A 26721-nucleotide genomic window follows, 5' to 3' on the forward strand; every position below is an offset into this window, starting at 1 on the left:
AGACAACAAAGACTAGAGTCAAGATTAAATATTTATTTTTTGCTTTTTCTATACTTAACAGCGATCTGATGACATGCTGAACATATACTTTTTGCTTAAGAAATATGTAATGTAACGCCTATCCGATTGTATCTAGTTTTAGTTTTAGTTTCTGAAAGATCAATAAAACGATTCGTAAAAAGAACGAAAATTGTTTTCGTTTCTTGATTTTGGTACCATTTCTCTAGATGTTAAGATTCTCTGTGGTATATTTAATAGCACGATTGAGAACGGTAAACCGATGAGTTAATTTCAGACAATGGATTCCTGAAAGGCGAAAACGCGATAGAAAACCCCGTGAGGTTGTTCCAAGAATTTTAGCAGTTAACGGTAGACGAAACCGAGACCGTTATACGCGCGCCTAGGTGCGGCGTTACAGACCTGGCGCAGTACACAATATTCCTGATCCTGTGGAGAAGACGGGATCTGAAAGGGCATTACCAGCTGACCACGCCCGAAAAGATTAAATGGCGAGAAGAGTGATCGGCGAGTGGACCCGTTGAACCCCCGACCGAACGGGTACATGGTGACATTTGCAGACAAGGTTTGTACGTGTTTGACCCCCACACGCATCAACTGGCCGGAGGCTACCCAAAGGACAGATGTTCTCACTCGCTTACTTGAATATCGCTCAACCCTGCAAGATCAACGGTACGATAGGTGAACCTGCGATATGGTAGATAATTTAATTTCGTGAATGAGAATTAACTATACGGTAAATGTAATTGATGGTGGTGTTCTTGCGATGCCGTATTCGATGTAAACCAGTGGTAGTCAACCATTTTATACCTACCGCCCACTTTTATCTCTGTTAGTAGTAAAATTTTCTAACTGTCCACAGGTTCCACAGTAATGGTGATTACTTTATAAAGTAAGGAATTAACTTTTACATTATAAAATTGACCAACTACTAACCTAATGAAAATGTTTTTAAATAATGATGTGAAAATCTTGATGATATGAATGTAATTTTAGTTTTTGTTCAATTAAACTGTTTTTATTTTATCCTTTTTCTCCTATCCTAGCTTATAGTTTATCGAACTAATTTCCTATAATGCTAAAAAAGAAATTATGGAAGGAAAGAAAGTGTGATAGGTAATGAACAACTATTTCAATTGATGATTCTGATTTATTTTACTACTTCATATATTTTTATCAATACATATTTTTTAAAACGTATATTTTTATTACTAGAGATCTACATAATAACATAAAAAAACAAACAGTAAACGAACAAAATACATAAATAGGTTAAAAGATATATTTTTTTTTTTTTAAATGTGTGTATATATACTATTCAATGAACATACAAAAAATATAACCCACGTCCGCATGCAGTTATTTACTTAACCCATGTATGATTCATAAATATTGAGATTATTTTACACGTACTTAATATATTAAAACCCCACTATTTTGTCTAAAGCAGTAATTACTTAATGTTTTCTATTCATTTTATAATGTAGAATTAGCAAAGATGATCTATGCAGGTATATATTTTTCAGAATAAATAATTGATTCATTTATCTACTTTTTAAAGTACATTTATTTAAAAAATGTTTTGGTTTAAACAAAGAGAAACCTATGTATACTATCAGTTCATAACAGTACACGAAAATTAGCTTGTGTAGTATATTTTCCATCATAACTTTCATATCATTGTACAAATCCTTTTATCGCTGTTTTGATTCAGTATTCCCGACCTCATAAATGTAAATAATTTCACATATTTAATTGATTATTGAGTAATTGTTTTCAGTTATTTCTATTATGTATTGATGTATAGTTTTAATCAGTGGTGTAACATTAATCATTTGTTATGTCTATCGATATGTAACTATTAATTGATTTATACTAACATTACTAATAATGATAATAATATTAATTATACATCTTTTTATTCTCTGGTATGCTTTGGGCAATATTAATGCTCAAGTTTCTGAATTAATACAATAATTTTACTAATCTAATGCTTATCCTAGCGAGCAGTGGCGGCTCGCGTATAGGCATTGTGGAACTGCAGCACCCCCTATTTACATTTGCTATTATCGATAAAATTTATATTAGTCGTTTTTTCTTTAATTCTTTCTTTATACGTGTTCAATATATAAACGTTAAGCTTAATGTCAGTAGCCATCCCCCAGTCTATGAAAAAGATACAAAAATCTTTTTATGGAACTGTACACTTCACAGTTTCAGCGGCGTGGCGTTTGGCTGTTGTGTGCATGCGCACGTAGGAAACTGCACGTGAGGCTGCGAGGGAGAGAGAGCCGACCTTGGCGTATACTGGTGGTAGTTTTTTTTTTTTTACTCCGCGTGTGTTCGGAACGTTCCTTGTTCGTTCCCTTTTCTAGTTTAGTCTGTGGAAGGAATGTGAAAGCGGTTTAGTTGTTTTTCAGTAGTGATCAGTAGATGACGGAAAGCCCTAGGGCTCTTTGATTGCCAAATCTGTTCAAAAATACGCTGGAAGGACGGAAGTGTATTGACATTTAAACCGAACACTGTTTAAGCACAATGTGCTTAAAAACCATTTACCATATCCTTGAAGGTGATAAAAGTGTAGAATTAGATTATTATCCTACTTTCAGCTATTTTATTTGATTCCTTTTTTCGGTTCTTTTATTTTACAGAAAACTTTAACCGTGGCCTTGAAAAGGCCCAGAAAAAATTTATTGAGCAGCACCCCCACTAATTTTAGCTACGAACCGCCACTGCTGGCGAGTCTAGTTAGTTAAAAGTTTTATACACTATCAGGGTGTACGGTATAGCTTTGAATTGGTCCAATAGCATAACATTTTGAGTTTAATAACGTAACATTTGAAATTTAATTGATTTATTCTACTTTTGAAAAAAATAGTGTTAGTATCATGAATATCAGCAACCCAGTTCTCTAAATTAATGAATTTATTTTCAGTGATGATAACTTATATTTTAGGCTAATATTAATTTAACATAAGTCCTTTTAAAACTGTCAAATACTGCCGGTATTTGTGTGTTTTCTGCTTCCATACTTACTGTAGTAAATTTATTATTTATTTTATATTTATAATCACTGAAAAAATAATCTTAGTACTGTCGCGTGACAAGGATATTGAGAAACTAACAATTAAAAATGTTTATATAAGTACTATTTATTGTCCTAAGAACATAGAAAACTATAAACGACAATAATAATAACGGTAATAATAACAACAACAACAATAGTAGTGAATAAATGGCACAAAATAGTATTTCGAATAAGGTCAAGATTTGTTTTAAAGACATAATGAACGCTTATATTAACACCTAAAGTTGCATAAACAACAAGATAAGATTAGAGAAGTTTAAAGTTCATACAACTCTATTACCTATCATCACTTTTGCGATTTACAATAAAACTATACTACACTTTATGAATGAATTTATTACTGTCACTTTTTTTGGAAGTGATACTGTCAATTTCACTGCTGTCTACCAATAACTCGCTGAACAACTTCCTGCATTCACCCAATGCCCGCACTGGAATGCTCGTACACTTCACTAATTGTTAGTACACGCTGACTGATAACGCCGTCTCGCAGTCGCGTCGAACACGGCCTCGCGGCACTACTTACGTGATCGCGCCTACGCCGAACTACAGGCTTAATACGTATACTCAATGCCCCACTGGTCCGAGCAGTATTTATATACCTGACCTGTAGAACCAGTACCTGCCTCATTCCTTTATTCATTCGTCTTCATTATTCCTCATTATTTTCTCATACTTTCTTAATTGAAAGAAATCCTTTACTCGGGTCTGTTATACTGATCTTGTTACAGTACTTTATAAATTTATGGGTACATATTTAGTTATTATAGTAAAATACAAGTAGGGGTATTTCATTTTAATTCAACAAATTTTCAAAAATGTTATTGCATCACTATTTTTGATTTTGATGATATTTGGTATATAACTACCCACCTTGTAGTGGCCAAAAAATATTTTTTTATATTTAAAAAAATCCTTTTCTTAAGTAATATACCATTTTCTAACTTGCTAACAGATAAAAACAGTCATTTTCGTCACTTTTTCCATGAGCTCTAGCATTCTTATTTTACATCATACAGAGGTCAAAAAGGGCTTTTTGGAAAGAGTAAAGATGGAACTTCATCTTAGTGCATTCAAAATTCATTTTTCTACATAACCAAATCTTGTATGTTTACTGAAGTTACATTTACAAATTGTTTTTTACAAATTTTTGGCTGAAAATAAATAATGAAGGGCTTAGGTCTGTTTTTTACCTTTTAACTCTTAGGTACTAGTAGTATTTATAATAAAAAAAATGGATGCCAAATTGTAAGATTTTGAAAATGTCTCATTTTTGGGGTCCAAAAACCACGTGTGGGACAGGTGGCAAAAATATTAAATTTTTACAGCAAGTACTTCATGTACTTTAAAACCATATAAAATTTATTTTGTTACTTAAAGAGGTTGACGAGTAATGAAGCCATCAAAACCGTTAAAAACACTGTTCCTTCTAACTGTGAATAATGTATACAAAAAATTCACAGGATGTATTTTTTCAGAAAATTATGTAGGCCCACCTTACAAAATATTTTGATATGTCTGTAATGAGGTAGCTTATATTCTAGATAGTTTTTTACTTAAAGTATGACTCATACACACAAACTCATGTTTAAAAATGAAAGTGTATAGACATTAGCAGTGAACATCTCTTTTACGTGATACCTTTTATTTTTAATTTTATTAATTAGAGAAGTTTTTATTTTAGCTGTATCGACTGAGATAAGACAAAGTGAGGTGCAATTGGTAGTTTTATAATTTATGCTAACTGTATTGTTATTGAAAGAACACTTTATAAAAATAGATTACAGAGTGTTCAATTGGCATTCACACTCAAGCAGTATGTCACAAATTGACTTAGCATTGACTTCAGCATTGCACAATATTTTAGACTTTACTGAACAGCAAATAACATTGATATGTGTAAGAAGTGGATTTACTGAAACAAAAAATATGTGTACTTTTCATAAAACCGAATATTTAGATAAATATTTTTCTATTAGTAGGAAAAGTTGCTCTGATGCATTTAGCTGTTGCACTAAACCGGTTGAGAAATCTCTCTGAGAAATATCTTTGACACTTTCAACGAGCAATCTAAATTTAAAATTAATTCCAGGCAGAGCACTGTGTACAAAATACAAAAAACCACAAGATGATACAGAAAGCGAACCGGAATGTCAATATATATTTGAGCCTTAATGTGTTATAATTGAGTCTGTGAATAAAGCTTGTTTAACAATTGGCATTTCCTCTGTTAAAGTTAAAAAATGATCAAGCAGCGCAAAGGAACCAATTAAAAAAAATAGTTACAAAAATACCCGAGTTACTAGTAAATTAAACGATTCCTCTGATTTAAATATTTCTAGAGAAAAAACCAGTTTAGTACCAAAAAATTATACTGATTTAGGTAGGGAATATAAAGAATTAATCTTTAAAATAAAGTGAAAACAGTTGCATCAACCCAAGAAAAAATTAATATTTTTAGTTTTACCAAGCAGCTGGAGCGTTCAAAATGTATTTAGTGTTAGTCAGTATTTAGCCCTTGAATCCAAACAATTAGTTAAAACAAGTGTAATTTTGTCACAAATTGGCAAAAAGAAACCCAGTCATGTAATTGATGAAAATTTTATTTGATGTGACCCAAGATTTTTACCCAAATTTTGCCAGGCAAGAAGGATTGTGGCTGTAAGACAAGCTGATGGGGAAAAAATTAATATTCAAAAAAAGCTTATCTTATATAACTTAAAAGAATTGTACACAGCCTTCAAAGAAAAGCGTAATTTAAAAATCGGTTTTTCAAAACTTGCTGATTTAAAACCTAAATTTTGTGTTCTGGCTGGTGGGTTAGGTATTCACTCTGTGTGTGTGTGTGTGTGTGTGTGTGTGTGTGTGTGTGTGTGTGTGTGCACGTGCATCACCACCAGCACCTAAATGTAAAATTCATGTTATCTGTTCTAAAAATGAAATTTGGTTATAAAATTTTCCTTTAAATCATGGTGTGTGATATAGAAAATAAAACATGCAAGCTGTCAATGTGACTGACAACCTTACAGTGTGAAAAATGTCCAGGCGCTAAGTGCTCAGATTACTGCAAGAGAGCTGGGATGATTTTGATTCTGAAATTATCTTCAAATAGCTGGTTTCTGTTGACTGTTGTGAATTAACTACTCAAATTCTTCCATTTCAAGAGAACTTAGATAAAATTACCGTAAATAATATAAAAAGGCATCATTTTGTTGTAAAGAAACAAGCTAATTTCCTCAACATTAAAAAGAAAAAGTTGTTGGAGGGTGAATGTATTGTTGTAATAGGAGACTTCTCTCAAAATTTTCCTTTTGTGATACAGGATGAAGTCCAGTCATATCACTAGTCAAAAACTTATGCCACAATACATCCATTTTTCATATATTTTAAAAAAGAAGGAAAATTACAAAGCCAAAGCTACTTTGTGATTAGCAAGTACTTGAAGCAAAATACTACATCGTCTTGCTTCCAAAAGCAAGTTATAAATAAAGTAAAAACATTGTTACCACAAGTTAAACATTTTTTTTATTTTTCTGATTCTGGTATAAAAACAAAAAAAATTCATGAATTTGTGCTACCATCAAGAAGATTTTGCAATCGCAGCTGAATGGCATTTTGTTGCCTCGTACCATGGAAAAGAACCATGTATTGTATTGGTGGAACTGTAAAAAGGACTGTGACTAAAGCAAGCCTTCAAAGGACAGTCAACAACCAAATTTTTACACCTTCTGAAATGTACAATTACTGCAAAGACAATATTAAAAATATAAAGTTTATTTTCTGCTCTAATAAAGATGTTCAAGAGACTGAAGAATACTTCAGTTCTCGTTATCAGGTAATCACAACAATCCCAGAAACAAGAACACAGTTATGTTCCAACAAATCAGAAATGTATTCTGAAAGTTCAGGCAACCTCTGAATCTGAAACATTTACACAAGGACATTAGTGTTTCAGTACAAGGACATTAGTGTTTCTGATTACTTTATAGGTTTACCAAAGCCAATATGTAAAAATTATGTCTTGCATATACAATGGCAAGTGGTGGTTAGAAGTCAAAATACATGAAAATAAAGAGTAATATCGAATACCCTTTTTTCCATCCACAGGGTCCTGGTACTTCATTCAAGAAAATATTGAGGGATAATCAAACATGGGTTCAACTGGAAAATATTTTAAAGATTCTCACACCTTCAGAGCTTTTTCTATCAACTACTGAAAGAGGACATGACATTACACCAAAGATGAATGAGGACAGTTCTACTTGATAAAAAAATGACAAGAGCACTAAGTTATGTTGGTTAACTTCATTATCAAAAAGTAGAAATTTACTCATAACTTCCATTAGCTGTATTAAATTAGGGTAAAAGTGAATTGAACAACTATTAATGTATTTGATTGTTTATATTTTTTGTAATTGACTATTTTATAGTCAATTAGGAAAAGGCAAGGAAGGAAATATAGTGGGTGAATAAGGGCTGGGCAAAAGGAATGAAAGAGGGGACCGACTTATAGAGTTTTGCACGAAGTATAATTTAGTAATTGCCAACACCCAATTTAAAAATCATAATAGAAGAATATGCACTTGGAAAAAGCCAGACAATACTGCAAGGTATCAGATAGATTATATCATGGTTGAGCAAAGATTTAGAAATCAACTCGTTGACTGCAAAACTTACCCTGGAGCAGACATTGATAGCAACCATAATTTGGTGATAATGAAATGTAGATTGGGGTTTAAAAACCTGAAGAAAAGGTGTCAGATGAATCGGTGGAATTTAGAGAAGCTTGAGGAAGAGGAGGTAAAGAAGATTTTTGAGGAGGACATCGCAAGAGGTCTGAGTAAAAAAGATAAGGTAGAAAATGTAGAAGAAGAATGGGAGAATGTTAAAAAGGAAATTCTAAAATCAGCACAAGCAAACTTAGGCGGAATAAAGAGAACTGGTAGAAAACCTTGGGTTTGAGACGATATATTGCAGCTGATGGATGAACGTAGAAAATATAAGAATGCTAGTGATGAAGAAAGTAAAAGGAACTATCGGCAATTAAGAAATGCTATAAACAGTAAGTGCAAACTGGCGAAAGAAGAGTGGATTAAAGAAAAGTGTTCAGAAGTGGAAAGAGAAATGAACATTGGTAAAATAGACAGAGCATACAGGAAAGTTAAGGAAAATTTTGGGGTACATAAATTAAAATCTAATAATGTGTTAAACAAAGATGGTACACCAATATATAATACGAAAGGTAAGGTCGATAGATGGGTGGAATATATTGAAGAGTTATACGGAGGAAATGAATTGGTGTTATGGAAGAAGAAGAGGAAGTTGAGGATGAAACGGGAGAAACAATACTGAGATCTGAATTTAAGAGAGCATTAAAAGATTTAAATGGCAGAAAGGCTCCTGGAATAGACGGAATACCTGTAGAATGACTGCGCAGTGCAGGTGAGGAAGCGATTGATAGATTATACAAACTGGTGTGTAATATTTATGAAAAAGAGGAATTTCCGTCAGACTTCAGAAAAAGTGTTATAGTCATGATACCAAAGAAAGCAGGGGCAGATAAATGTGAAGAATACAGAACAATTAGTTTAACTAGTCATGCATCAAAAATCTTAACTAGAATTCTATACAGAAGAATTGAGAGGAGAGTGGAAGAAGTGTTAGGAGAAGACCAATTTGGTTTCAGGAAAAGTATAGAGACAAGGGAAGCAATTTTAGGCCTCAGATTAATAGTAGAAGGAAGATTAAAGAAAAACAAACCAACATACTTGGCGTTTATAGACCTAGAAAAGGCATTCGATAACGTAGACTGGAATAAAATGTTCAGCATTTTAAAAAAAATTAGGGTTCAAATACAGAGATAGAAGAACAATTGCTAACATGTACAGGAACCAAACAGCAACAGTAATAATTGAAGAACATAAGAAAGAAGCTGTAATAAGAAAGGGAGTCCGACAAGGATGTTCCCTATCTCCGTTACTTTTTAATCTTTACATGGAACTAGCAGTTAATGATGTTAAAGAACAATTTAGATTCGGAGTAACAGTACAAGGTGAAAAGATAAAGATGCTACGATTTGCTGATGATATAGTAATTCTAGCCGAGAGTAAAAAGGATTTAGAAGAAACAATGAACGGCATAGATGAAGTCCTACGCAAGAACTATCGCATGAAAATAAACAAGAACAAAACAAAAGTAATGAAATGTAGTAGAAATAACAAAGATGGACCACTGAATGTGAAAATAGGAGGAGAAAAGATTATGGAGGTAGAAGAATTTTGTTATTTGGGAAGTAAAATTACTAAAGATGGACGAAGCAGGAGCGATATAAAATGCCGAATAGCACAAGCTAAACGAGCCTTCAGTAAGAAATATAATTTGTTTACATCAAAAATTAATTTAAATCTCAGGAAAAGATTTTTGAAAGTGTATGTTTGGAGTGTCGCTTTATATGGAAGTGAAACTTGGACAATCGGAGTATCTGAGAAGAAAAGATTAGAAGCTTTTGAAATGTGGTGCTATAGGAGAATGTTAAAAATCAGATGGGTGGATAAAGTGACAAATGAAGAGGTATTGCGGCAAATAGATGAAGAAAAAAGCATTTGGAAAAATATAGTTAAAAGAAGAGACAGACTTATAGGCCACATACTAAGGCATCCTGGAATAGTCACTTTAATATTGGAAGGACAGGTAGAAGGGAAAAATTGTGTAGGCAGGCCACGTTTGGAGTATGTAAAACAAATTGTTGGGGATGTAGGATGTAGAGGGTATACTGAAATGAAACGACTAGCACTAGATAGGGAATCTTGGAGAGCTGCATCAAAACAGTCAAATGACTGAAGACAAAAAAAAAAAAATAATAATTCTAACTGAGAGTAAAAAGGATTTAGAAGAAACAATGAACGGCATAGATGAAGTCCTACACAAGAACTATCGCATGAAAATAAACAAGAACAAAACAAAAGTAATGAAATGTAGTAGAAATAACAAAGATGGACCACTGAATGTGAAAATAGGAGGAGAAAAGATTATGGAGGTAGAAGAATTTTGTTATTTGGGAAGTAGAATTACTAAAGATGGACAAAGCAGGAGCGATATAAAATGCCGAATAGCACAAGCGAAACGAGCCTACAGTAAGAAATATAATTTGTTTACATCAAAAATTAATTTAAATGTCAGGAAAAGATTTTTGAAAGTATATGTTTGGAGTGTCGCTGTATATGGAAGTGAAACTTGGACGATCGGAGTATCTGAGAAGAAAAGATTAGAAGCTTTTGAAATGTGGTGCTATAGGAGAGAATGTTAAAAATCAGATGGGTGGATAAAGTGACAAATGAAGAGGTATTTATTGCAGCAAATAGATGAAGAAAGAAGCATTTGGAAAAATATAGTTAAAAGAAGAGACAGACTTATAGGCCACATACTAAGGCATCCTGGAATAGTCGCTTTAATATTGGAAGGACAGGTAGAAGGAAAAAATTGTGTAGGCAGGCCACGTTTGGAGTATGTAAAACAAATTGTTAAGGATGTAGGATGTAGAGGGTATACTGAAATGAAACGACTTGCACTAGATAGGGGGGAATCTTGGAGAGCTGCATCAAACCAGTCAAATGACCGAAGACAAAAAAAAAAAATTGACTATTTATTATCAATTTATTCATTCTAATGAGTTCAGTTGTAAGTTTTGTAATCTGAAAAAAATACTTAACATCAGTATTTTTGGATATGTTGTTTATGGTTAGAAGAAACAGTGTTTTCACTGGTTTTGATGGCTTCATTACTCGTCGTCAATCCTTGAGTAACAAAATAAATTTTATATTGTTTTAAAGTATATTAAAAGTGCTTACTGCTGTAAACATTTCAGATTTTTGTCACCTATCCCACATGTGGTGTTTGGGCCTCAAAAATGAGATATTTTCAAAATTTTATGATTTGGTGACCAATTTTTTTTAATGAAGGACACTTGATAACAGTCTAATTTTTTTTATAAGTACTAATAGTATGTAAGAATTAAAAGGTAAAAAACAGGCCTGTTATGTAAGCCCAAAATTTATTTTATTTTGGCCCAAAATTTTAAAAACCAATTTCTAAACGTCACTTCGGTAAACATTACAAGATTGGTTATGTTACAAAATGAATTTTGAGTGCAGTAAGATGAAGTTCCATATTTACTCTTTACATATTTGATCTCTGTATGATGTAAATTAAGAATAATACATACAGCTCATGGAAAAACTAATGAAAATGGCTGTTTTTATCTGTTGGCGAGTTAGAAAATAGTCTATTTCTCAAGAAAAAGATTTTTTTAAATATAAAAACCTTTTTGTCCAATATAAGTTGTTACATACCAAATATCAAAATAAAAAATAGTGGTGCACTGATCGTTTGTTGAATTAAAATGGAATACCCGAGTTATTATGATATTTATTAATAATTAATTTGTAATAATACTAATAAATAAACATTTTTTTTATTTATAATGATGAATTATGTTAAAATTAGCATAAAGAGTTTATTTTATCATGTCAATAGTTTCACTCTTTTTTGTTTACATGTAAAGTGGTTTTTTGTTCTGAAGTGCTACTCATTGTCGCTCTATTCACTGCTTTGCCACCAGTTAATCACAGTTTTGTAATTTAAATCTGTCATTTGTAATAACTTGTAAAAAATTTTTGTATGCAAAAATTTATAATTGTTTTTTAAATACTTTGTCAGAAAGTTAAGTTTTTTCAGATTAATTACATTGGTAAAATAACTTTTGGTAATAAATAAAATTATTGTAATTCAGTTGAGTATGATGTAATAATAATAATAATATAATAATGAAAAATAAAATGTTTCTCATTAGATTATTACTACTATATGATATTATTTACTAAGGATAAATAAGATTTCATCCTCACTGGCTAATAAGTTTTCTAACAAACATTGTTGCTGTGACATTGGCAACAAACAGGATTTTATTATGGTTTTTGATAAATATTAATTTCTTTAATAGAAATAGCAGTGGGAATAATAAAACCTATTTCTGTAATAATTTTATTTTTTGATAAGTGTTTATCGCTTAGTTGATGCAACAATCATGGTAATAGCAAACCTGTTGTTGGTTTTTAAAACACAACCTTCACTTATCAACTCATATGTCTAATATACAATCTCCTCAAGTTTGAGCAATGTTTCACATCCTAAATACAATGCAATATATGAACTCATGTGGTGTGACAAACACTGCACACCAATGCAGTACATTGAGCTCTTGCATCTCAGATTTACAGATATCCTCATGCAGAAATGCTCCCCCTGTTATTGCACTTATTAATCGATTGTTATAAGATCGACTTCAAAAAAGCTCAATAAACTGCTGCATGCGAACAGTTGAAGTCAATCATCTCCAGTGCCTTTGGCAAATCTGATATGTTCAAAATGAACCAAAGCGCAGTAAAATAGCGAATGGGACTGATGTTCAGCCTTGCAAACATTGAGCATTCACCACACCATTATTCTTTGTTTTTGATCATAAATCATTTTGCATATGATATAATAAGCTAACTGCATGGACTCTAATAAAGATAATAAATACCCTGTCACTTATTCTACCTTTAATGATTAAAGCTGTCATAAAAACATATATTGCTTATTTTTGTGATAGTTCCATCTGTAAAAACACCATTTTACAGAATTATATTCTTTAGCAGTTATGCATAAACTGTTAATTACACAGATCACTCATATCATATACTCGTATACAACAAGTAATATATAAAAACTATTCTAATCTTATTGATTGCGATGTTGTTATAACAATCGTTCATTTGAAACTAAAACCAAATTCATTATTATTAATATTTTTTAAATAATGAGCAAAAAAATTAACAAACAGTAGCACATTCATGTGTAGGTTTAGACTTTTATTAATAGCATTCCCTTTTAATTTTCACTGTATTTGATGTTAATGATGGCAATGTTGTTCTGGTAGTTATTGATACAACGAATAATGACAAAACTGAGACTAAATAAATTCATTTTTTTGTTATTAGTATTTTAACAATAACAAAGATATTAAAGAGTTCAATTTTAACTTAAACAAACACCTATTATTTAATTTTATTTCCAGTGGTTACTTTTAAATACATTAATAATTATTATTTAAAAGTTGTTTCACTCACCTGAATGAAAATGAAGATTGTGACGATCAGAAATTATGTTTATATTATAAACATAGTAGAATGCATATATATGTAGAACATGGTGATCATAATGAAAATTTGATGGGTGTTAATATAAAACCATTAGGCTTTTACATTGATACATTATATAAAAATATAAACAATGAGTACTGTAAAAATATATTGATTTTATATATTCTAAAGAACTTAAGACTTAATAAAAATTAGAATATAAATTAACAATAGTGAGGTAATGTAATTACTTCATAGAAAATGATTAAGGTATGCTACTTTCTATAAAATTCACTTAATCTGTAGATGGACTGACAGATCAAGAAAATTTTCAAGGTATTTTAAAATTATATATTTATTCTTGATTTGTATATTAAATTTTCTTAGATTTATTTTCAAGGTTTTATCAAATTTGTGTAGTATAACTTACTTCTACCTAGATTTCATTGTTAATATAAATATTTATAATTGTTATTGAACATTGTCATGTAGTTTTAAAAAATAAAAGTGGAGAACATAAGTCATCAAGATTAGATTAGATTTGGAATTTAATATTTTTAATTTTGTTTAGAAATTCTCCTAATTTTGGAGAGTGCTTAGCTAAGCCCATATTTATGTTAGTTGAAAATTCACCCTTCCTGTAAAATGATAGTGAATTTCTTCATTATATAGAATTCCCAAACCGTTATTTTGTTTTACACAAATTACCGCTTTACTCGTGCATGATATAAATTATTAATTGCATATTGACAGATGCCTATCTACATTGTTGCCTACTGTATAAAATGATCAGTTGTGATTTCTGGGGTAAGTGTTAATCTATTTGGGATATGTGCCGCAAGTAAATATAAAATTATATGCAAACAGTTGCATGATGTCTAAATAACAGCACCACCATCAGAACTCTGTTGTTCATACATGTAAATGAGAAATAAAATGGGTGCCTAAGATTGACCATCTAGTTTTACTTTAGAAACTTAGAAAATTTTGTCCTAATTTAATCTCAACACACTTTTCCTTATATTTAAATAAGACTTGGACCATGTTCTAATACGCACATAACGCGTATTACTCTTAATTATTCTTTGAAAATTTTTAAAGTTACCAACAAATTTGAGTTAAATCAGAAAAAATATTCTTAGGTACAAAATATGAGGATGTAAATCAAAATTGTAGTTAATTAACATATTATTGATTTTATTTCTTCATGTATATTCACTGATTAAAACTTTTAAACTAAGTAAAAACACATTTAGTATATATTTTCTTTTGTAACTTAATTTTTTTTTTAAACTATATTAATTTTAATATTCAGAGGGAAGAATAATTATTAAAATAAGGATGCATGTTGAATAAATATATTTTTCATGTAATTGTTGTGTTCAATTCATAAGGTATTACAAATACACAGATATGTAATGTTAACAGACATATTTATTTGAACCTAAAATATATAGTGGGTTAGTAAATAACTCATGCAGACTGATGTTAAGAATGAACCACATTAATGAATGCATCAAAGCATAAAAAAAATAATATTAATGTGTAGACTAGAAGAAGTCACAGTAGATCATTATTACTTTTATGTAACTTGATTTATCATAGTTGTTTATAATATTGTCATCAGTAAGAAAATGTTTGATGTAATTTAGGTGATTCCATGATAGTTTTATCAGTTTCTCTATGCAAGATTGTAACTGTATTGTCATATTATGGTAAATTGATCCATTTTTTAGTGAATTTAACTGAAAAGAAGGTATTGGATAAGAATTTGTTATTGATATTAGTGTGGAGCGATTGTGGTGGGCCTCAATGGAAATAAAGTATTTACTGATATTATATATATATACACACACATGAGGTCTGTAAATAAAGTAATGAGACTGGTTCGGAAAAACTTTTTATTTACTATCCAATTATACATGATGGTGCTTCAAATGGGTTTCCCAGTCTTCACAGCAGTGTTGGAATTCAGAAACTGGAAATATCCTTCACATGGTTGGTAACATTTTTTTGTTTTCTGCTGTTCCAGAATGGTGTCCTTTAAAGTGTTTTAAGTCAGGAACAGGAAAAAGTTGCAGAGACTCAAGTCAGGTGAATAGGATGGTTGAGGAACTACAGAAATGTTTTTCTTCACAAAAACTCATTAATTGAGAGTGCAGTGTGACAAGTTGCATCCAGTTGTCCTTGGTGGCTGGTCTCACACGGGCAACTCTTTCCGCTGTCAAGAATTTCTCTGTAAACGTATTGATTTACAGTCTGTCCTGTAGGCAAAAACTCCTTATGAACATTGCTTATGAACATTGGTGTTTTGTTTCTGGGTCGTACTCAAATATCCAAGATTCATCACCAGTAATAGCATTTTTTTTAGAAGATCAGGATCAGTTTCAATTTGCCCTAAAAGATTGAGGCACACTTCCACTCTGTTGTTTTTCTGTTCAACCATGAGGTTTTTTGGGACAAACATTTTTCATGTCTAATTTGTTTGTTAATATTTGATGGACTGTGGTATGGTTCAAATTAAATTGTTTTGCAATCATTTTGATAGTTATCCACCAGTCGTACTGTTTCAAGCCTTCTGATTCACTCAACATTGTCGTCACTTTTTGATGTTAATGGTCTTCCAGAGCGTGGATCGTCCGCAACTGATTCCCAGCCATCTGAAAATGCTTTAAACCACCTAAAAACTTAGGCTCATGACAGATCGTCATCTCCATGTGTCCTTTTCAATTTTGAAAAAGTTTCAGTTGCATACTCACTGAGTTTAGCACAAAACTTGATTGCACAACATTGCTCATAATTAGTATCACTCATTTTTCTAATGCGCAACAAAAACTTGTTTCACAAAACGTTTGTTTACACATCTCATGTGGCAACAGTAGACTAAAAATATTAATACCTAATATAAATCAGCCATTCATGTAAGCCATATGTTTACTAGTAACTTTACAAAGTTGGCGACTTTGGCTGCCAAAAAAACTAATCTTATTACTTTATTTACAGATCTCATATATATATATATATATATTTATTTATTTATTTATTTATTTTGAAACCGTAAGAATATTTTTATAATTGCTATAACTTTCATATACCATTACAGTGATAAATATGACAGGATTTGAGGTAGAATTTTTAATTAAAAAATAAATTGTTGTGGAAATGATATAATTAACAAATATTTATGTTGCAGATAGTTTTTATTGAATAAAAGAAAAATAATTATAAGTAAAAGAAGTTAAATTTTTAAAAGAAAAGGAAGTTGGATCATGATCGTTAATATTGAAAGAAAGAAATATTATAAAAATCCTTAAGTTTTAAATTTAAAAAAAATATTAATAATAGATTAAGATGGCTAGCCTCTGTAGTTGAGCAGATAGTCCTGCTCCTAGGGTGTGGATAATATTAGCGATGAAATTATTTGTGAAATGAACTTTTTAATAACAATAAAAATACATAATTTATCTGTATCAGTCAAAGTTGTCAGACTGGAGTTGTACTGATAGTTGCCAGTCAACAGATTTTTTTTTAGTTTTTTATTGTAATAATAAATAAAAATTAGAAAGTACAGAAGGTCCTTTTTCAAAAGTACCTTCTCAATTGAAAAAGTACAGAAGTACTTTTTCAATTGAGTTTTATAATGCATTTACTTGACATATGTTTAAGTGGAATATTAAATTTGAGTATTAAAATATAACTAATAAACCAAGTTAAATTAAGGTTACAAAATAAAAAATGTGAAAGATTAAAAGGAAACATGCCTGTTGCTAAGCATGCACAAATTAAATTAATGAAGGTGTTCCATGAAGAAATATGTAAGGAACTATCCCCTAGCTTAAAAACGTTAAGTACCATGATGATTGACTTAATAGAAAAAGTGATAGTAAAAATAAAATTAAAAATGGGACTTTATGTTTAGTTTAGTCATAAAGTGTGAATAGATTTTTATAATATTTCTAGTTATAAGAAGCAAGTACTACCTGCTGCTGGTGCTGCCAAGTACCTAGTACTTAGGTTTTTAATTAGAAAATATAAAATAGCTTAATTTGTTGCATAAATTTATTTATATTCATCATTATACGCTGAAGTAATTTTTAAAATAATAAAGGTTCAATAAATTTTTAAGATGGATTTTTCATTTAAAAAAAGATAATTCTGAACCATGAAGGGTGACACTACTTACAATAATATCTTCTCTGTTGTTTTAGTTAAGGTAACACCTTCATTGTACCAATTGATTTGATTCTAACTTTTTTAAATAAAATAATTATTAAAATTTTTATTTCAAAGTATTTAATATAAAATTGTTTAGCCGTTATCACCCTAAACTAGAATAATCATGCATTTCAGTTATCTAATTTAAAAGTAAAAAAACAACTTAATAGTAGGATGTTTATTCATTTGTCTAGTGAATTTAATAATAAAGTTATCACATTAAGTTTCATTTTTATGCTAATATTAATAAATAGAAAAATAAGATTAATTAACCCATGAAAGACATTCGGTTAAAATAAGAGAAGAAATTAACAAAATAAAATAAACAATTTTTGGGGCTCAGTGGGCATCAAAATCCCGTTACAATATTTATGTATTTTCTATCTGCAAGTGTGTTTTTGATTTTGTGTTGTGCATTTTATAACAACTGTAAGTGTGTGTGTGTGCACTACTAAATGTATTAAATCATTTTATTTCATTGTAGCTAGCTGACTGAGGTGCATAGTGATATGGTGTGTTGTAATTGAGTGAGTTAGTTTTGGTAAACACAGCCTCTGTGCTTAAATTAAACTGCAATTTCTGCACTAAATACTACAAAAAAATTACGTGATCTTTTCATAGAAAAAGATAACAAAAAACAGTCTTTATGGCCTGTTCATCATCACTGGAATGTATTTTTGTGGTACTGTTGTCAGTCAATTACTATTACATGTATGATTTGATAATTCAGATCAGTTGGTCGGTTTTATGCATCTTTTGTGTTATTACTTTTGTTATATAGGCTTTAGTACTTAGAATTTTTTTTTCCAGTGTACCAATGGCCACCTTATGTGTGCTGGGTGTTTCACACACGTCTTGGCTGATGCCAGACTGCGAGATGAGATGGCCACATGTCCAAATTGCCGTATTGAGATAAGTAAAAGTTCTGCATCCCGTAATCTTGCTGTTGAAAAGGCTGTAAGTGAGCTTCCATCAGAATGTCAGTTCTGTAATAAAGAATTCCCCCGTAATACATTGGAACGACATGAAGAGAGTTTGTGTGAAGAAAGGTCTGCGTGGTTAATCATTTATTATTATATTGTTTATTAACAAGATTTACTGATTACTGTTTATAATAAGAATTTTTAAGGCATGTTGGTTTTTTTTTTATAAATTTAATTATGTAATGTATAAAATAGTAAATAGAAACATATTTACAACAAAAAAAAATTAATTGAAATGTTTGATTATTAAATGATAACCAATAGATATCAAGTATACATTAAAAAAAACCTAACTGGTACTTTTATAGAATTCGCCCCCTTCCATTCAGTTACCATTTTCCCGCTTCAAATCAGTGGTTTTTTCAAACAAATTTCTTTATTCATTGTTAATCTAACTGCTACTGCATTATTTCAACATAAAAATAAAAGAAAATTTACTTACCGATTCTACATTGTGACTTCCAGTGACTAGATATCCAGTGAATGAATCTTGTATTTTCTGGAATGGGTTCTTGTTTCCTATCTTGCAACACTGTATGAATTCAGCAAAGTAGGATTTAACATGGTGCCTGGCAATCCCCCTGTGCCATTTCAGCAACCCCACAATCATTCAGTGACATGAAACTCCTGTATGGCAGCATTTTTATGATGTTGCAACACCTTGCATTTTGCAAAAAAAGTTGCAATACAACCATGAGTTTTGTAAAAATGCGTAACATTTCCTGGAGGAGGATGCCACGTTGGTAGCAAAATTAACTACTTTCACAGAAAAACCTCCAGGTAACAGCTGCAATACCATGTAGATTGCTGCAATACCATATGATTAATGCAGATACCATCTTGAATTTATTTCATTGTGATAATGAAACTTGCCTTATTCTTTCTGCTTGAGGCATTTAATCAGAAACAAGGGACATTCAATAATTAACGAGACAATTTGACATAGAGAAAAAATTATTTATTCAGTGACATTGAAACAGACTACTTTTCAACATAAACTCTTCTCCCATCATTCTGTGAGCTTTCTGATTACCGCAGCATAGAAGCCTTTTTTATCTTGCTGTTTGTTGAACCATTCGTGTGTCACTTCGTTGTCAAAATGCTTGCCGTGTAAAAAGTCTTTGAGTAGACCAAACAAATGAAATTTGAACTCTTACAGCCCAGACCTATCCCCGGATTTGACAACACCATCTTGTTGAGCATTTCTAATGTTCTCTGAGCAATGTGAGGGTGCTTGTTGTCAGCAAGCAAGGAATCACACCTTTTAGAGAGCACCCTGATGTTTTCACCTTATCACAGGTCTCACTTTCTATTGGAACATGTTAGAATAGTACTCGCTGTTCTTCTAAACAGTCACTAAAAATTGGGCCTCTTGAGTCCCAGAAGACGACCTTCAACATCACTTTACCAGCTGACACATGTTTGACTTTGCAGTTTGGATTCAGGCTCAAAGTGATGTATTTACATTTCCTCAAAGTTAGAAAGTACTTCAGATTGTTCTTTGAGCTCAGAACAAATGCAAATCCGAGTGTCTTTATGGGCTTGAGTCAACTGTATTGGAACCTGTCTCGAATACATTTTGCGATAATTCAGCACATCATGAATGATTGAATGCACGATTCCAGTACTAATACTACACAAGCTAGCAATTTGGAAAATTTTGACTCGCGAATAAGGGCCATTTATATGATATTGCAGCGCAGTAGTCAAAACTTCAACTGGTCTTACAGAGCAATGGAGATCAGTCACACTTGTTATACCCGAATTAAACTGTTCCACCCACTTATACAAATTACTGCAATTTAAACACATTTTACCATACTGTTTCAACATTGTTGAGTAAATTTCCATCGACTTCACACTTCAGATTGCAAGATTGCAAAAATCTTTTCACTGAACGTTGCTCTTCCACCATACACGTTTCAAGTGGAGCTGACATTTTGAAATCAACAAAAGAGGTTATGTATAATTAGGATGAAACATTGATTAAATGTGTTCCCAGGGTTTGTGTCAACTTGACACTCAAAAAGTTTCATTATCATTGAATGAACTGTTTTTTCTCTACATCAATTTGTCTTGTTAATTATTGAATGTCCCTCACATGCCTATATTGTTGGCATCAAATAGCATTTCCTTATTGCTGGTTTTGATAAAAGTACCATTAACTATTAAAAAAAAAAACCAACACTTTTGAAGCACTAAATAAAATTTTCTAACCATATTTATAAAATAAAAAAAAATGGGAACTAAAAAAATTATATAATCTCAGTATAAAAGATTTGTTTTTACACTATTCACACTAAATTTATAGTATTTTTCAATTTTCTTTTAAAATGTTATTTAAAGTGATGGTTTTTCTATTATTTCTCATATTATATTTTTATTAATTATTTTACAATAAGAAAGTAACTTTCAAGTAGTTTAGTCTGATGATTGTTTAACATATTAAGTTGTTAAAGTTGTTATTAAGTTGTTGATTGTTAAACATTTAAATTGCCTTATAGATTTTATTTTCTTTTTGCAGACATTGAATTATTTTATTTCAATAACCATTTAGCATAACTCATTCTTTGTATTGAGCTTGTACATAATTATTACACTTAATAAAAATCACTTAACATTTTACAACTGTAATTAGAGAAAGAGTACCAAATTTGACAAATAGAATTAATTACATCCTTAAATCTTGGAGATTTAAATAATAATCTTGGAGATTTTGGTAAACTAAGCTAAACTGCCAACAACCCAAGCAGTATTTAAATTTAAATTCCACTTTAGAACAGTTAGTTATTCTTGCTTAATTTTTTGGGTGTTTCAACAAAGTTTCAAGACTGCTAATGGTAAGGAACATAGTCTAATGAAAAGTTGTAATTTATGTTTCCATATAGGCATGTAATTCAGATTTTATCATCCTTTTTATTTAAAAGGCAGAATAAAAATCTAGCATTAGTTTTTAGAAGGTATGTAAGTGAATTAAGTACCTGCAAGCTGATCTACAACCACTTTGTAGTACTATCTGCATATGCAGTAAGCATATATTTATTAATCTTTTGTGTTTTATTAAAATGAATTTTTTTACAACACATTTACTGAATTTTTAAAAATATTTTTAAGTTTTAACGCTTGTATTTGTTCATTTACTCAGTTGAATTTTTATATAATTTAACAAACAGTTTTTGTTAGTTTTATTTTCATTGTTTAATTTTATAACAAAATAAATAAATGTTAGTTTATTATATTTTCTCTTCTTTATTAATTTTACACCTTAGTATTTCATTAAAATCAACATTTTCTTTTTCATTGATTAATTCAGGGTAAAATTATTGAAAATAAAATAGGAAATATCTTCATAATATTATTTTTTTAATGGATTAACTTCTTTTAGTCTTCCAAATAATGAAATAAAATTTATTACAATACCAAATAGCCTAGTTTACAAGAGAGCACAAATTTTTGAAAAAGTGTCATGTATAATTTTTCTGTACTGTCATTATTTATTTGTTCATTATCATCATTATTTGTTCTTAACAATTTACTTCATTTGAACCTCATCATAGAATTTGAACAGCTATATACTGTATTTGCTGATCTACCCCATTTGTGGGACTGAATTGAAGCAGCTGCCATTTCCATTACTCCAGACATACTGGTTAAAGTATGGGATAAATTCTCTTAACAGTTAGATATGTGCTGTGCGATAAAAGGTGCTCTCATTGAACATTTGGAAGGAAAAATTGCCAATATTCTTTTTTGTTGAATAATTTGTAAATGTTTACTTGTATTGTAGCAAATTTTTTTTTTAACATCTTCTGTAGATTACAACTCAGTAATTACTACATATATATATATATATATATATATATATATATATATATATATATATATATATATATATAGCCCAAGTAAAGGATTATACAGATTTTTTTTTTTAAAGCAGGATTATCTTTTTCTTTCAGGAACTCATGTATTTGTTTACTTGGGTTGTTGATCTTTCCTGTTCATTTGATTAATAAATACCCTATTCTCTATTAGACACATTGATGTTAGGGAATACCTTATCCACATCTATTTCAATAACTTATTTGCTTAATTTTTATTATTTATCTTACAGAATAGAAATGAATATAGTTCTTCAACCCAAAAAAAAGTAATTATATATTCATATAAAAACAAGGTTAACTGAAAAATAGTAGGTTTTATATATAATTATCACAATTCAAACACGTACTGTTTGAAAAATTAAATAGTTCTGTATAGGTGTAATTGTATAATATATGTTCATATATTATGGTATAAATTTACAAAAAATTATATTTTAACAAATAACATTATGCATTGTTCTTCTGTTAAATGTACTAGGTACAGAGATGTACTTTCTTTGTTAAAAGTAAATTTTTCTTTGTAAAAAATTAATTCACATGTATTTTATAGGATGATGTGAAATAGAATACCCCAAAAAAATCCCAGCACAGGAGATGTGTATATTAAAATTTAATTAGACAATAAATGTGTTAGACATTCACATTAAGAGTACATTGATGCACATTATTGTGTTAATTACAGCTTAACGAAAAGATAATCACTCACTACATTTTTTATTATCCAAATATAAATATGTATAATGAAAATAGAATTCTGTGCAGAAACACTGAACTGGAGGCCATTACCAGTTATTGTTAGCTATTTCAATGAACATAATTGCATTCAATGAATGTGTTTACATTTTGGTACACCAGTTATGGTATAATTATAAATTTTTGTTTCACAAAATTAAGCAAATCATTTCTTGTTTATTATAATGTCTTCATAACATAAGCAGTTATATTTGAATTACTTGCTATACGCCTTGAAAGTAGCATAACATTTATTTGAAATCTCTGAAACTATATTTCTCAAGTTAGAGACTGAATGTTTAAAATTATGCAAGACCATCTACTCTGAAATTATACATGTTAGCGTGGTATATAATGCAGTGTGTATGAAAAAAAATAAAATGCATGTACTTTTTTTATTTTTTAATTAACAGTTGTAAAATATCAAAACATATTTTATAAAATGCGTTGTGTGTAATTAAGTTCAGAATTTAAAAAGTTTTAAAGAAGAACTTTTATGTTATTAGGTTTCATGTTTTCATTACTACTACTTTTTTCTTTAGATATAACTTAATTCTTCAACGAGCATTTAGGATTGTAACATTTTTAGTGTTTGAAATGTGTTGAAAAGAGCATTGATGTGACCAAACACCAAGTATTTTTCTTAAAAACCTTTTATGACAATTTGTTGAGAAGGAAAATTAATTTTCTGTTGTTTTTTCATCAGTTTATACTTATTTATATAATTTTAAAGTCAAACTATGTTTTAATTTACAGGCAACTTAAAAGTGTACAGAGCTGTTTACCACATCATTCTATCTGCTATTTCCTCCAGCCACCACATAACCACCTCCCATTAATGCTAAATTATGAACAATTTTTGAAAATTGAGCATTGATATTCCTGTATACTTATATTTATTTAGTTGAAGGAAGGATGGTAACTTCCATTTGTAAAGTAGTTGGTTTGTTTTAAATTCATAACTACATATCTATGATAAGTCCTGTCATATTAGACAGGAAGTTTATAGTGTTCATTTCCAAATATTTTGGGAAATTTTATTACACTAGTTCTATTGTCTCACTGGTATAAGAAACACCTTTATAACAACTTTAATTGATTTTGTGTTGAATCCATCTAGCAGCAGTAAGCACATTACATTTCTGTTTTTTTGGTATTTGATGGAAGTAGTGTTTGAAATCTTAGTTTTTTACTTAGTATTAATATAGGCTGTAGCTTTTTCAAAATAAAAGATAAATTGGGTATTATTTTTATGTTATGAAATTTAAATAAAATGATTATTTTATGAATTAATAAAGTTTAAAAAGTCATCCATCTCTGTATTAAAAAAAAACAATTAATTTCTTTTACTCTACAGGATCACCAGTTGCCGTTATAGCCGCATAGGTTGTCCATGGCGAGGTCCATTCCATGAGGTTGCGGAACATGAGAAGGCATGCACACATCCTCATCGTACAGGTGCAGAAGTCATGGAGGCTTTGCAGGTTATTGATGAGAAGACAGAAGAAGAAAAGAAATTATATGACTCTGTATTTGAACTTCTTTCTTATGAGAAAATCATATTTAATGGTAATCTATTGGACTGTTTTATTCTTCATAAAAACAAACATTTAATTTCTTTTAAATTGGTAAATAAGAAAAGCTGTAAAGATTAATAAAGCACTGTTTATTAACTGCTCTAATAGTTTTTCTGTTGCCTGTTAGATATCCTAAAAAGATATGTTTTTAAGATATACATCGTAATTTATTATTCTTTATATATTAAGGAAATGACATTTGAAGAGTTGAAAGAAGAATTTGTTTTTACATCTCTCTGGATTAGTGAAGTGCAATATGAATTACTATTTTTTTCATTGATTTAACCATTTTAAATTTGAAGAATGTATTTTTATTTTATTGTTAAGAGAATATCAATGTGTTGAAAGCACTTACTTTTATATATTCAATTTGTAAGGCCTTCACAGCATACCAGGTGATTCAAAAAGAGGGGTTCACAACTTTAAAAGCATTTGATTTATTCAGATAATTTGCAGATAAGATAAGATTTGGTTGAAATCTCATTTCATAGCGAAACATATCAAGTTCTGACTCTCCAGTGAGTTCAGTTATTAGTACTCAATTCAGTGTTGTGGAAAATTGACACATTTACTGGTGTGGAGCATGCTTGCTGTGTTTTGGTTACACGACTTGCAGTTCAACGTAATTTTCATAGAGAGTACAGTAGGGAGCCTGTTAAAAATACAAAATCACCATGATGGCCATGCATCCCTGAAGCTGCCATGGAACAACTCAGAGTTTTTCCACGTAATCTGAAGAAATCTACTCAACTCGAGTCACATGAGACTGGCAATCCACAAACAACTGTTTGTTGCTTATTAGCCTTTCTAAATCTGCATGGGTCGCGAGTCTTCTCTCGCAAGTTACTAATTACGTGCGCAAAAAATTGTAATTTGTCACTACTCATTCATTTATAATCGGAAAAAATAGAAAAAAATACATGTTATAGAAAAAGATTCATAGATTCGAAAAACTGAACCGTATGTCTGTGCGATTTTTTTTACCTATGTTACAGCTGAAAATCCAACAAGCATAAAAAATTTAGAAACAATACGTGACTTTCTTCGTTTAACCCTTTCCAGAGTAAAAATCCTTTTATCGGAAAATTTTTTTTATACACAGTTTTATAAAGCACATTTCGCAGATTCAAAAAAAATAAATTTGGTTCAAATCGGGCCAAATTTGAGTAAGATAAAATGAAAACTAACGTGAATGGCGAGACCGGGACGCGTGGGGTCGCTTGGCAACAATGCGAAAATGATGGAATTTAGCCCCACCCTGCTGGAGTGATATAAAGTGACAATTTATTCTGATTCTCCTATCTTTGTTCTATACATTGAGTAACGGTACAAGCTTCTTGGACAAAAGGCTAAGCCCACACAAGAGTTTGCGTAAACGTTGTCAAAAAATCCCCCTCCACTTGTAACTCTACCAACTCTGTTAGAAATAACACTAACCGAATGATCCCGATGTCGCTACGCTCTACGAAAACGAACGATTCAAACTAAATACAAAGCTAACGTACGAGGTTGCAGTGGGAGATGTTTTTCATAGCATATTCACACGACCAGCTTCCTCTGCTGGCTGCAGTGATGCAACTTCAAATTTCTATAGCAAAATTTCCCTTTACAATGTACAGATTCAAATTACATAACTTTAAAAATTGAAATCTGTTCTTTCCAACGATAATAACAGCTTATGAATAGAACAATCGGTTCATATTTTACAGGCGGCAAAAGAATAGCCTTTCAAATCCCTGTTATTGGGTTAACGGCATTTAGCAGTTTAAATAAACAATTGCACTTGAAGCTATACAAACCAACTATGGTTCAGTACATTACAGATGACAGCATAATTGTTCGACTGCTGTTTTCTATGGAAATGATGGATAGAATTGCAGACGATACATTTTTAGACAATGTAATTTTTAAGTGATGAGAAAACGTTTCACAACAGTGGCAAGGTAAACATCCATAACTGCTGAATATGGGGCAGCAAAAACCCTCATGAAACTTTGCAGCACATTCATAATAGCCCTAAGGTTAATGTTTTTTGTGCCTTAACCAAAC

General features: G+C 30.5%; 1 protein-coding gene across 1 annotated transcript in view; it reads left to right on the forward strand.

Moving 5' to 3' along the window:
• Positions 1-26721, forward strand: part of LOC142321608 (zinc finger TRAF-type-containing protein 1 homolog) — a 45192-nt gene that overhangs the window by 11809 nt on the left and 6662 nt on the right. The window contains exons 2-3 of the mRNA XM_075359834.1: positions 18310-18548; positions 24453-24664. Of these exons, the coding sequence (XP_075215949.1) occupies positions 18310-18548; positions 24453-24664 (451 nt within the window). The remainder of the gene's footprint in view (positions 1-18309; positions 18549-24452; positions 24665-26721) is intronic.

Source organism: Lycorma delicatula, chromosome 3, assembly GCF_047948215.1.
Source record: "Lycorma delicatula isolate Av1 chromosome 3, ASM4794821v1, whole genome shotgun sequence".
NCBI classification, from domain to species: Eukaryota; Metazoa; Arthropoda; class Insecta; order Hemiptera; family Fulgoridae; genus Lycorma; species Lycorma delicatula.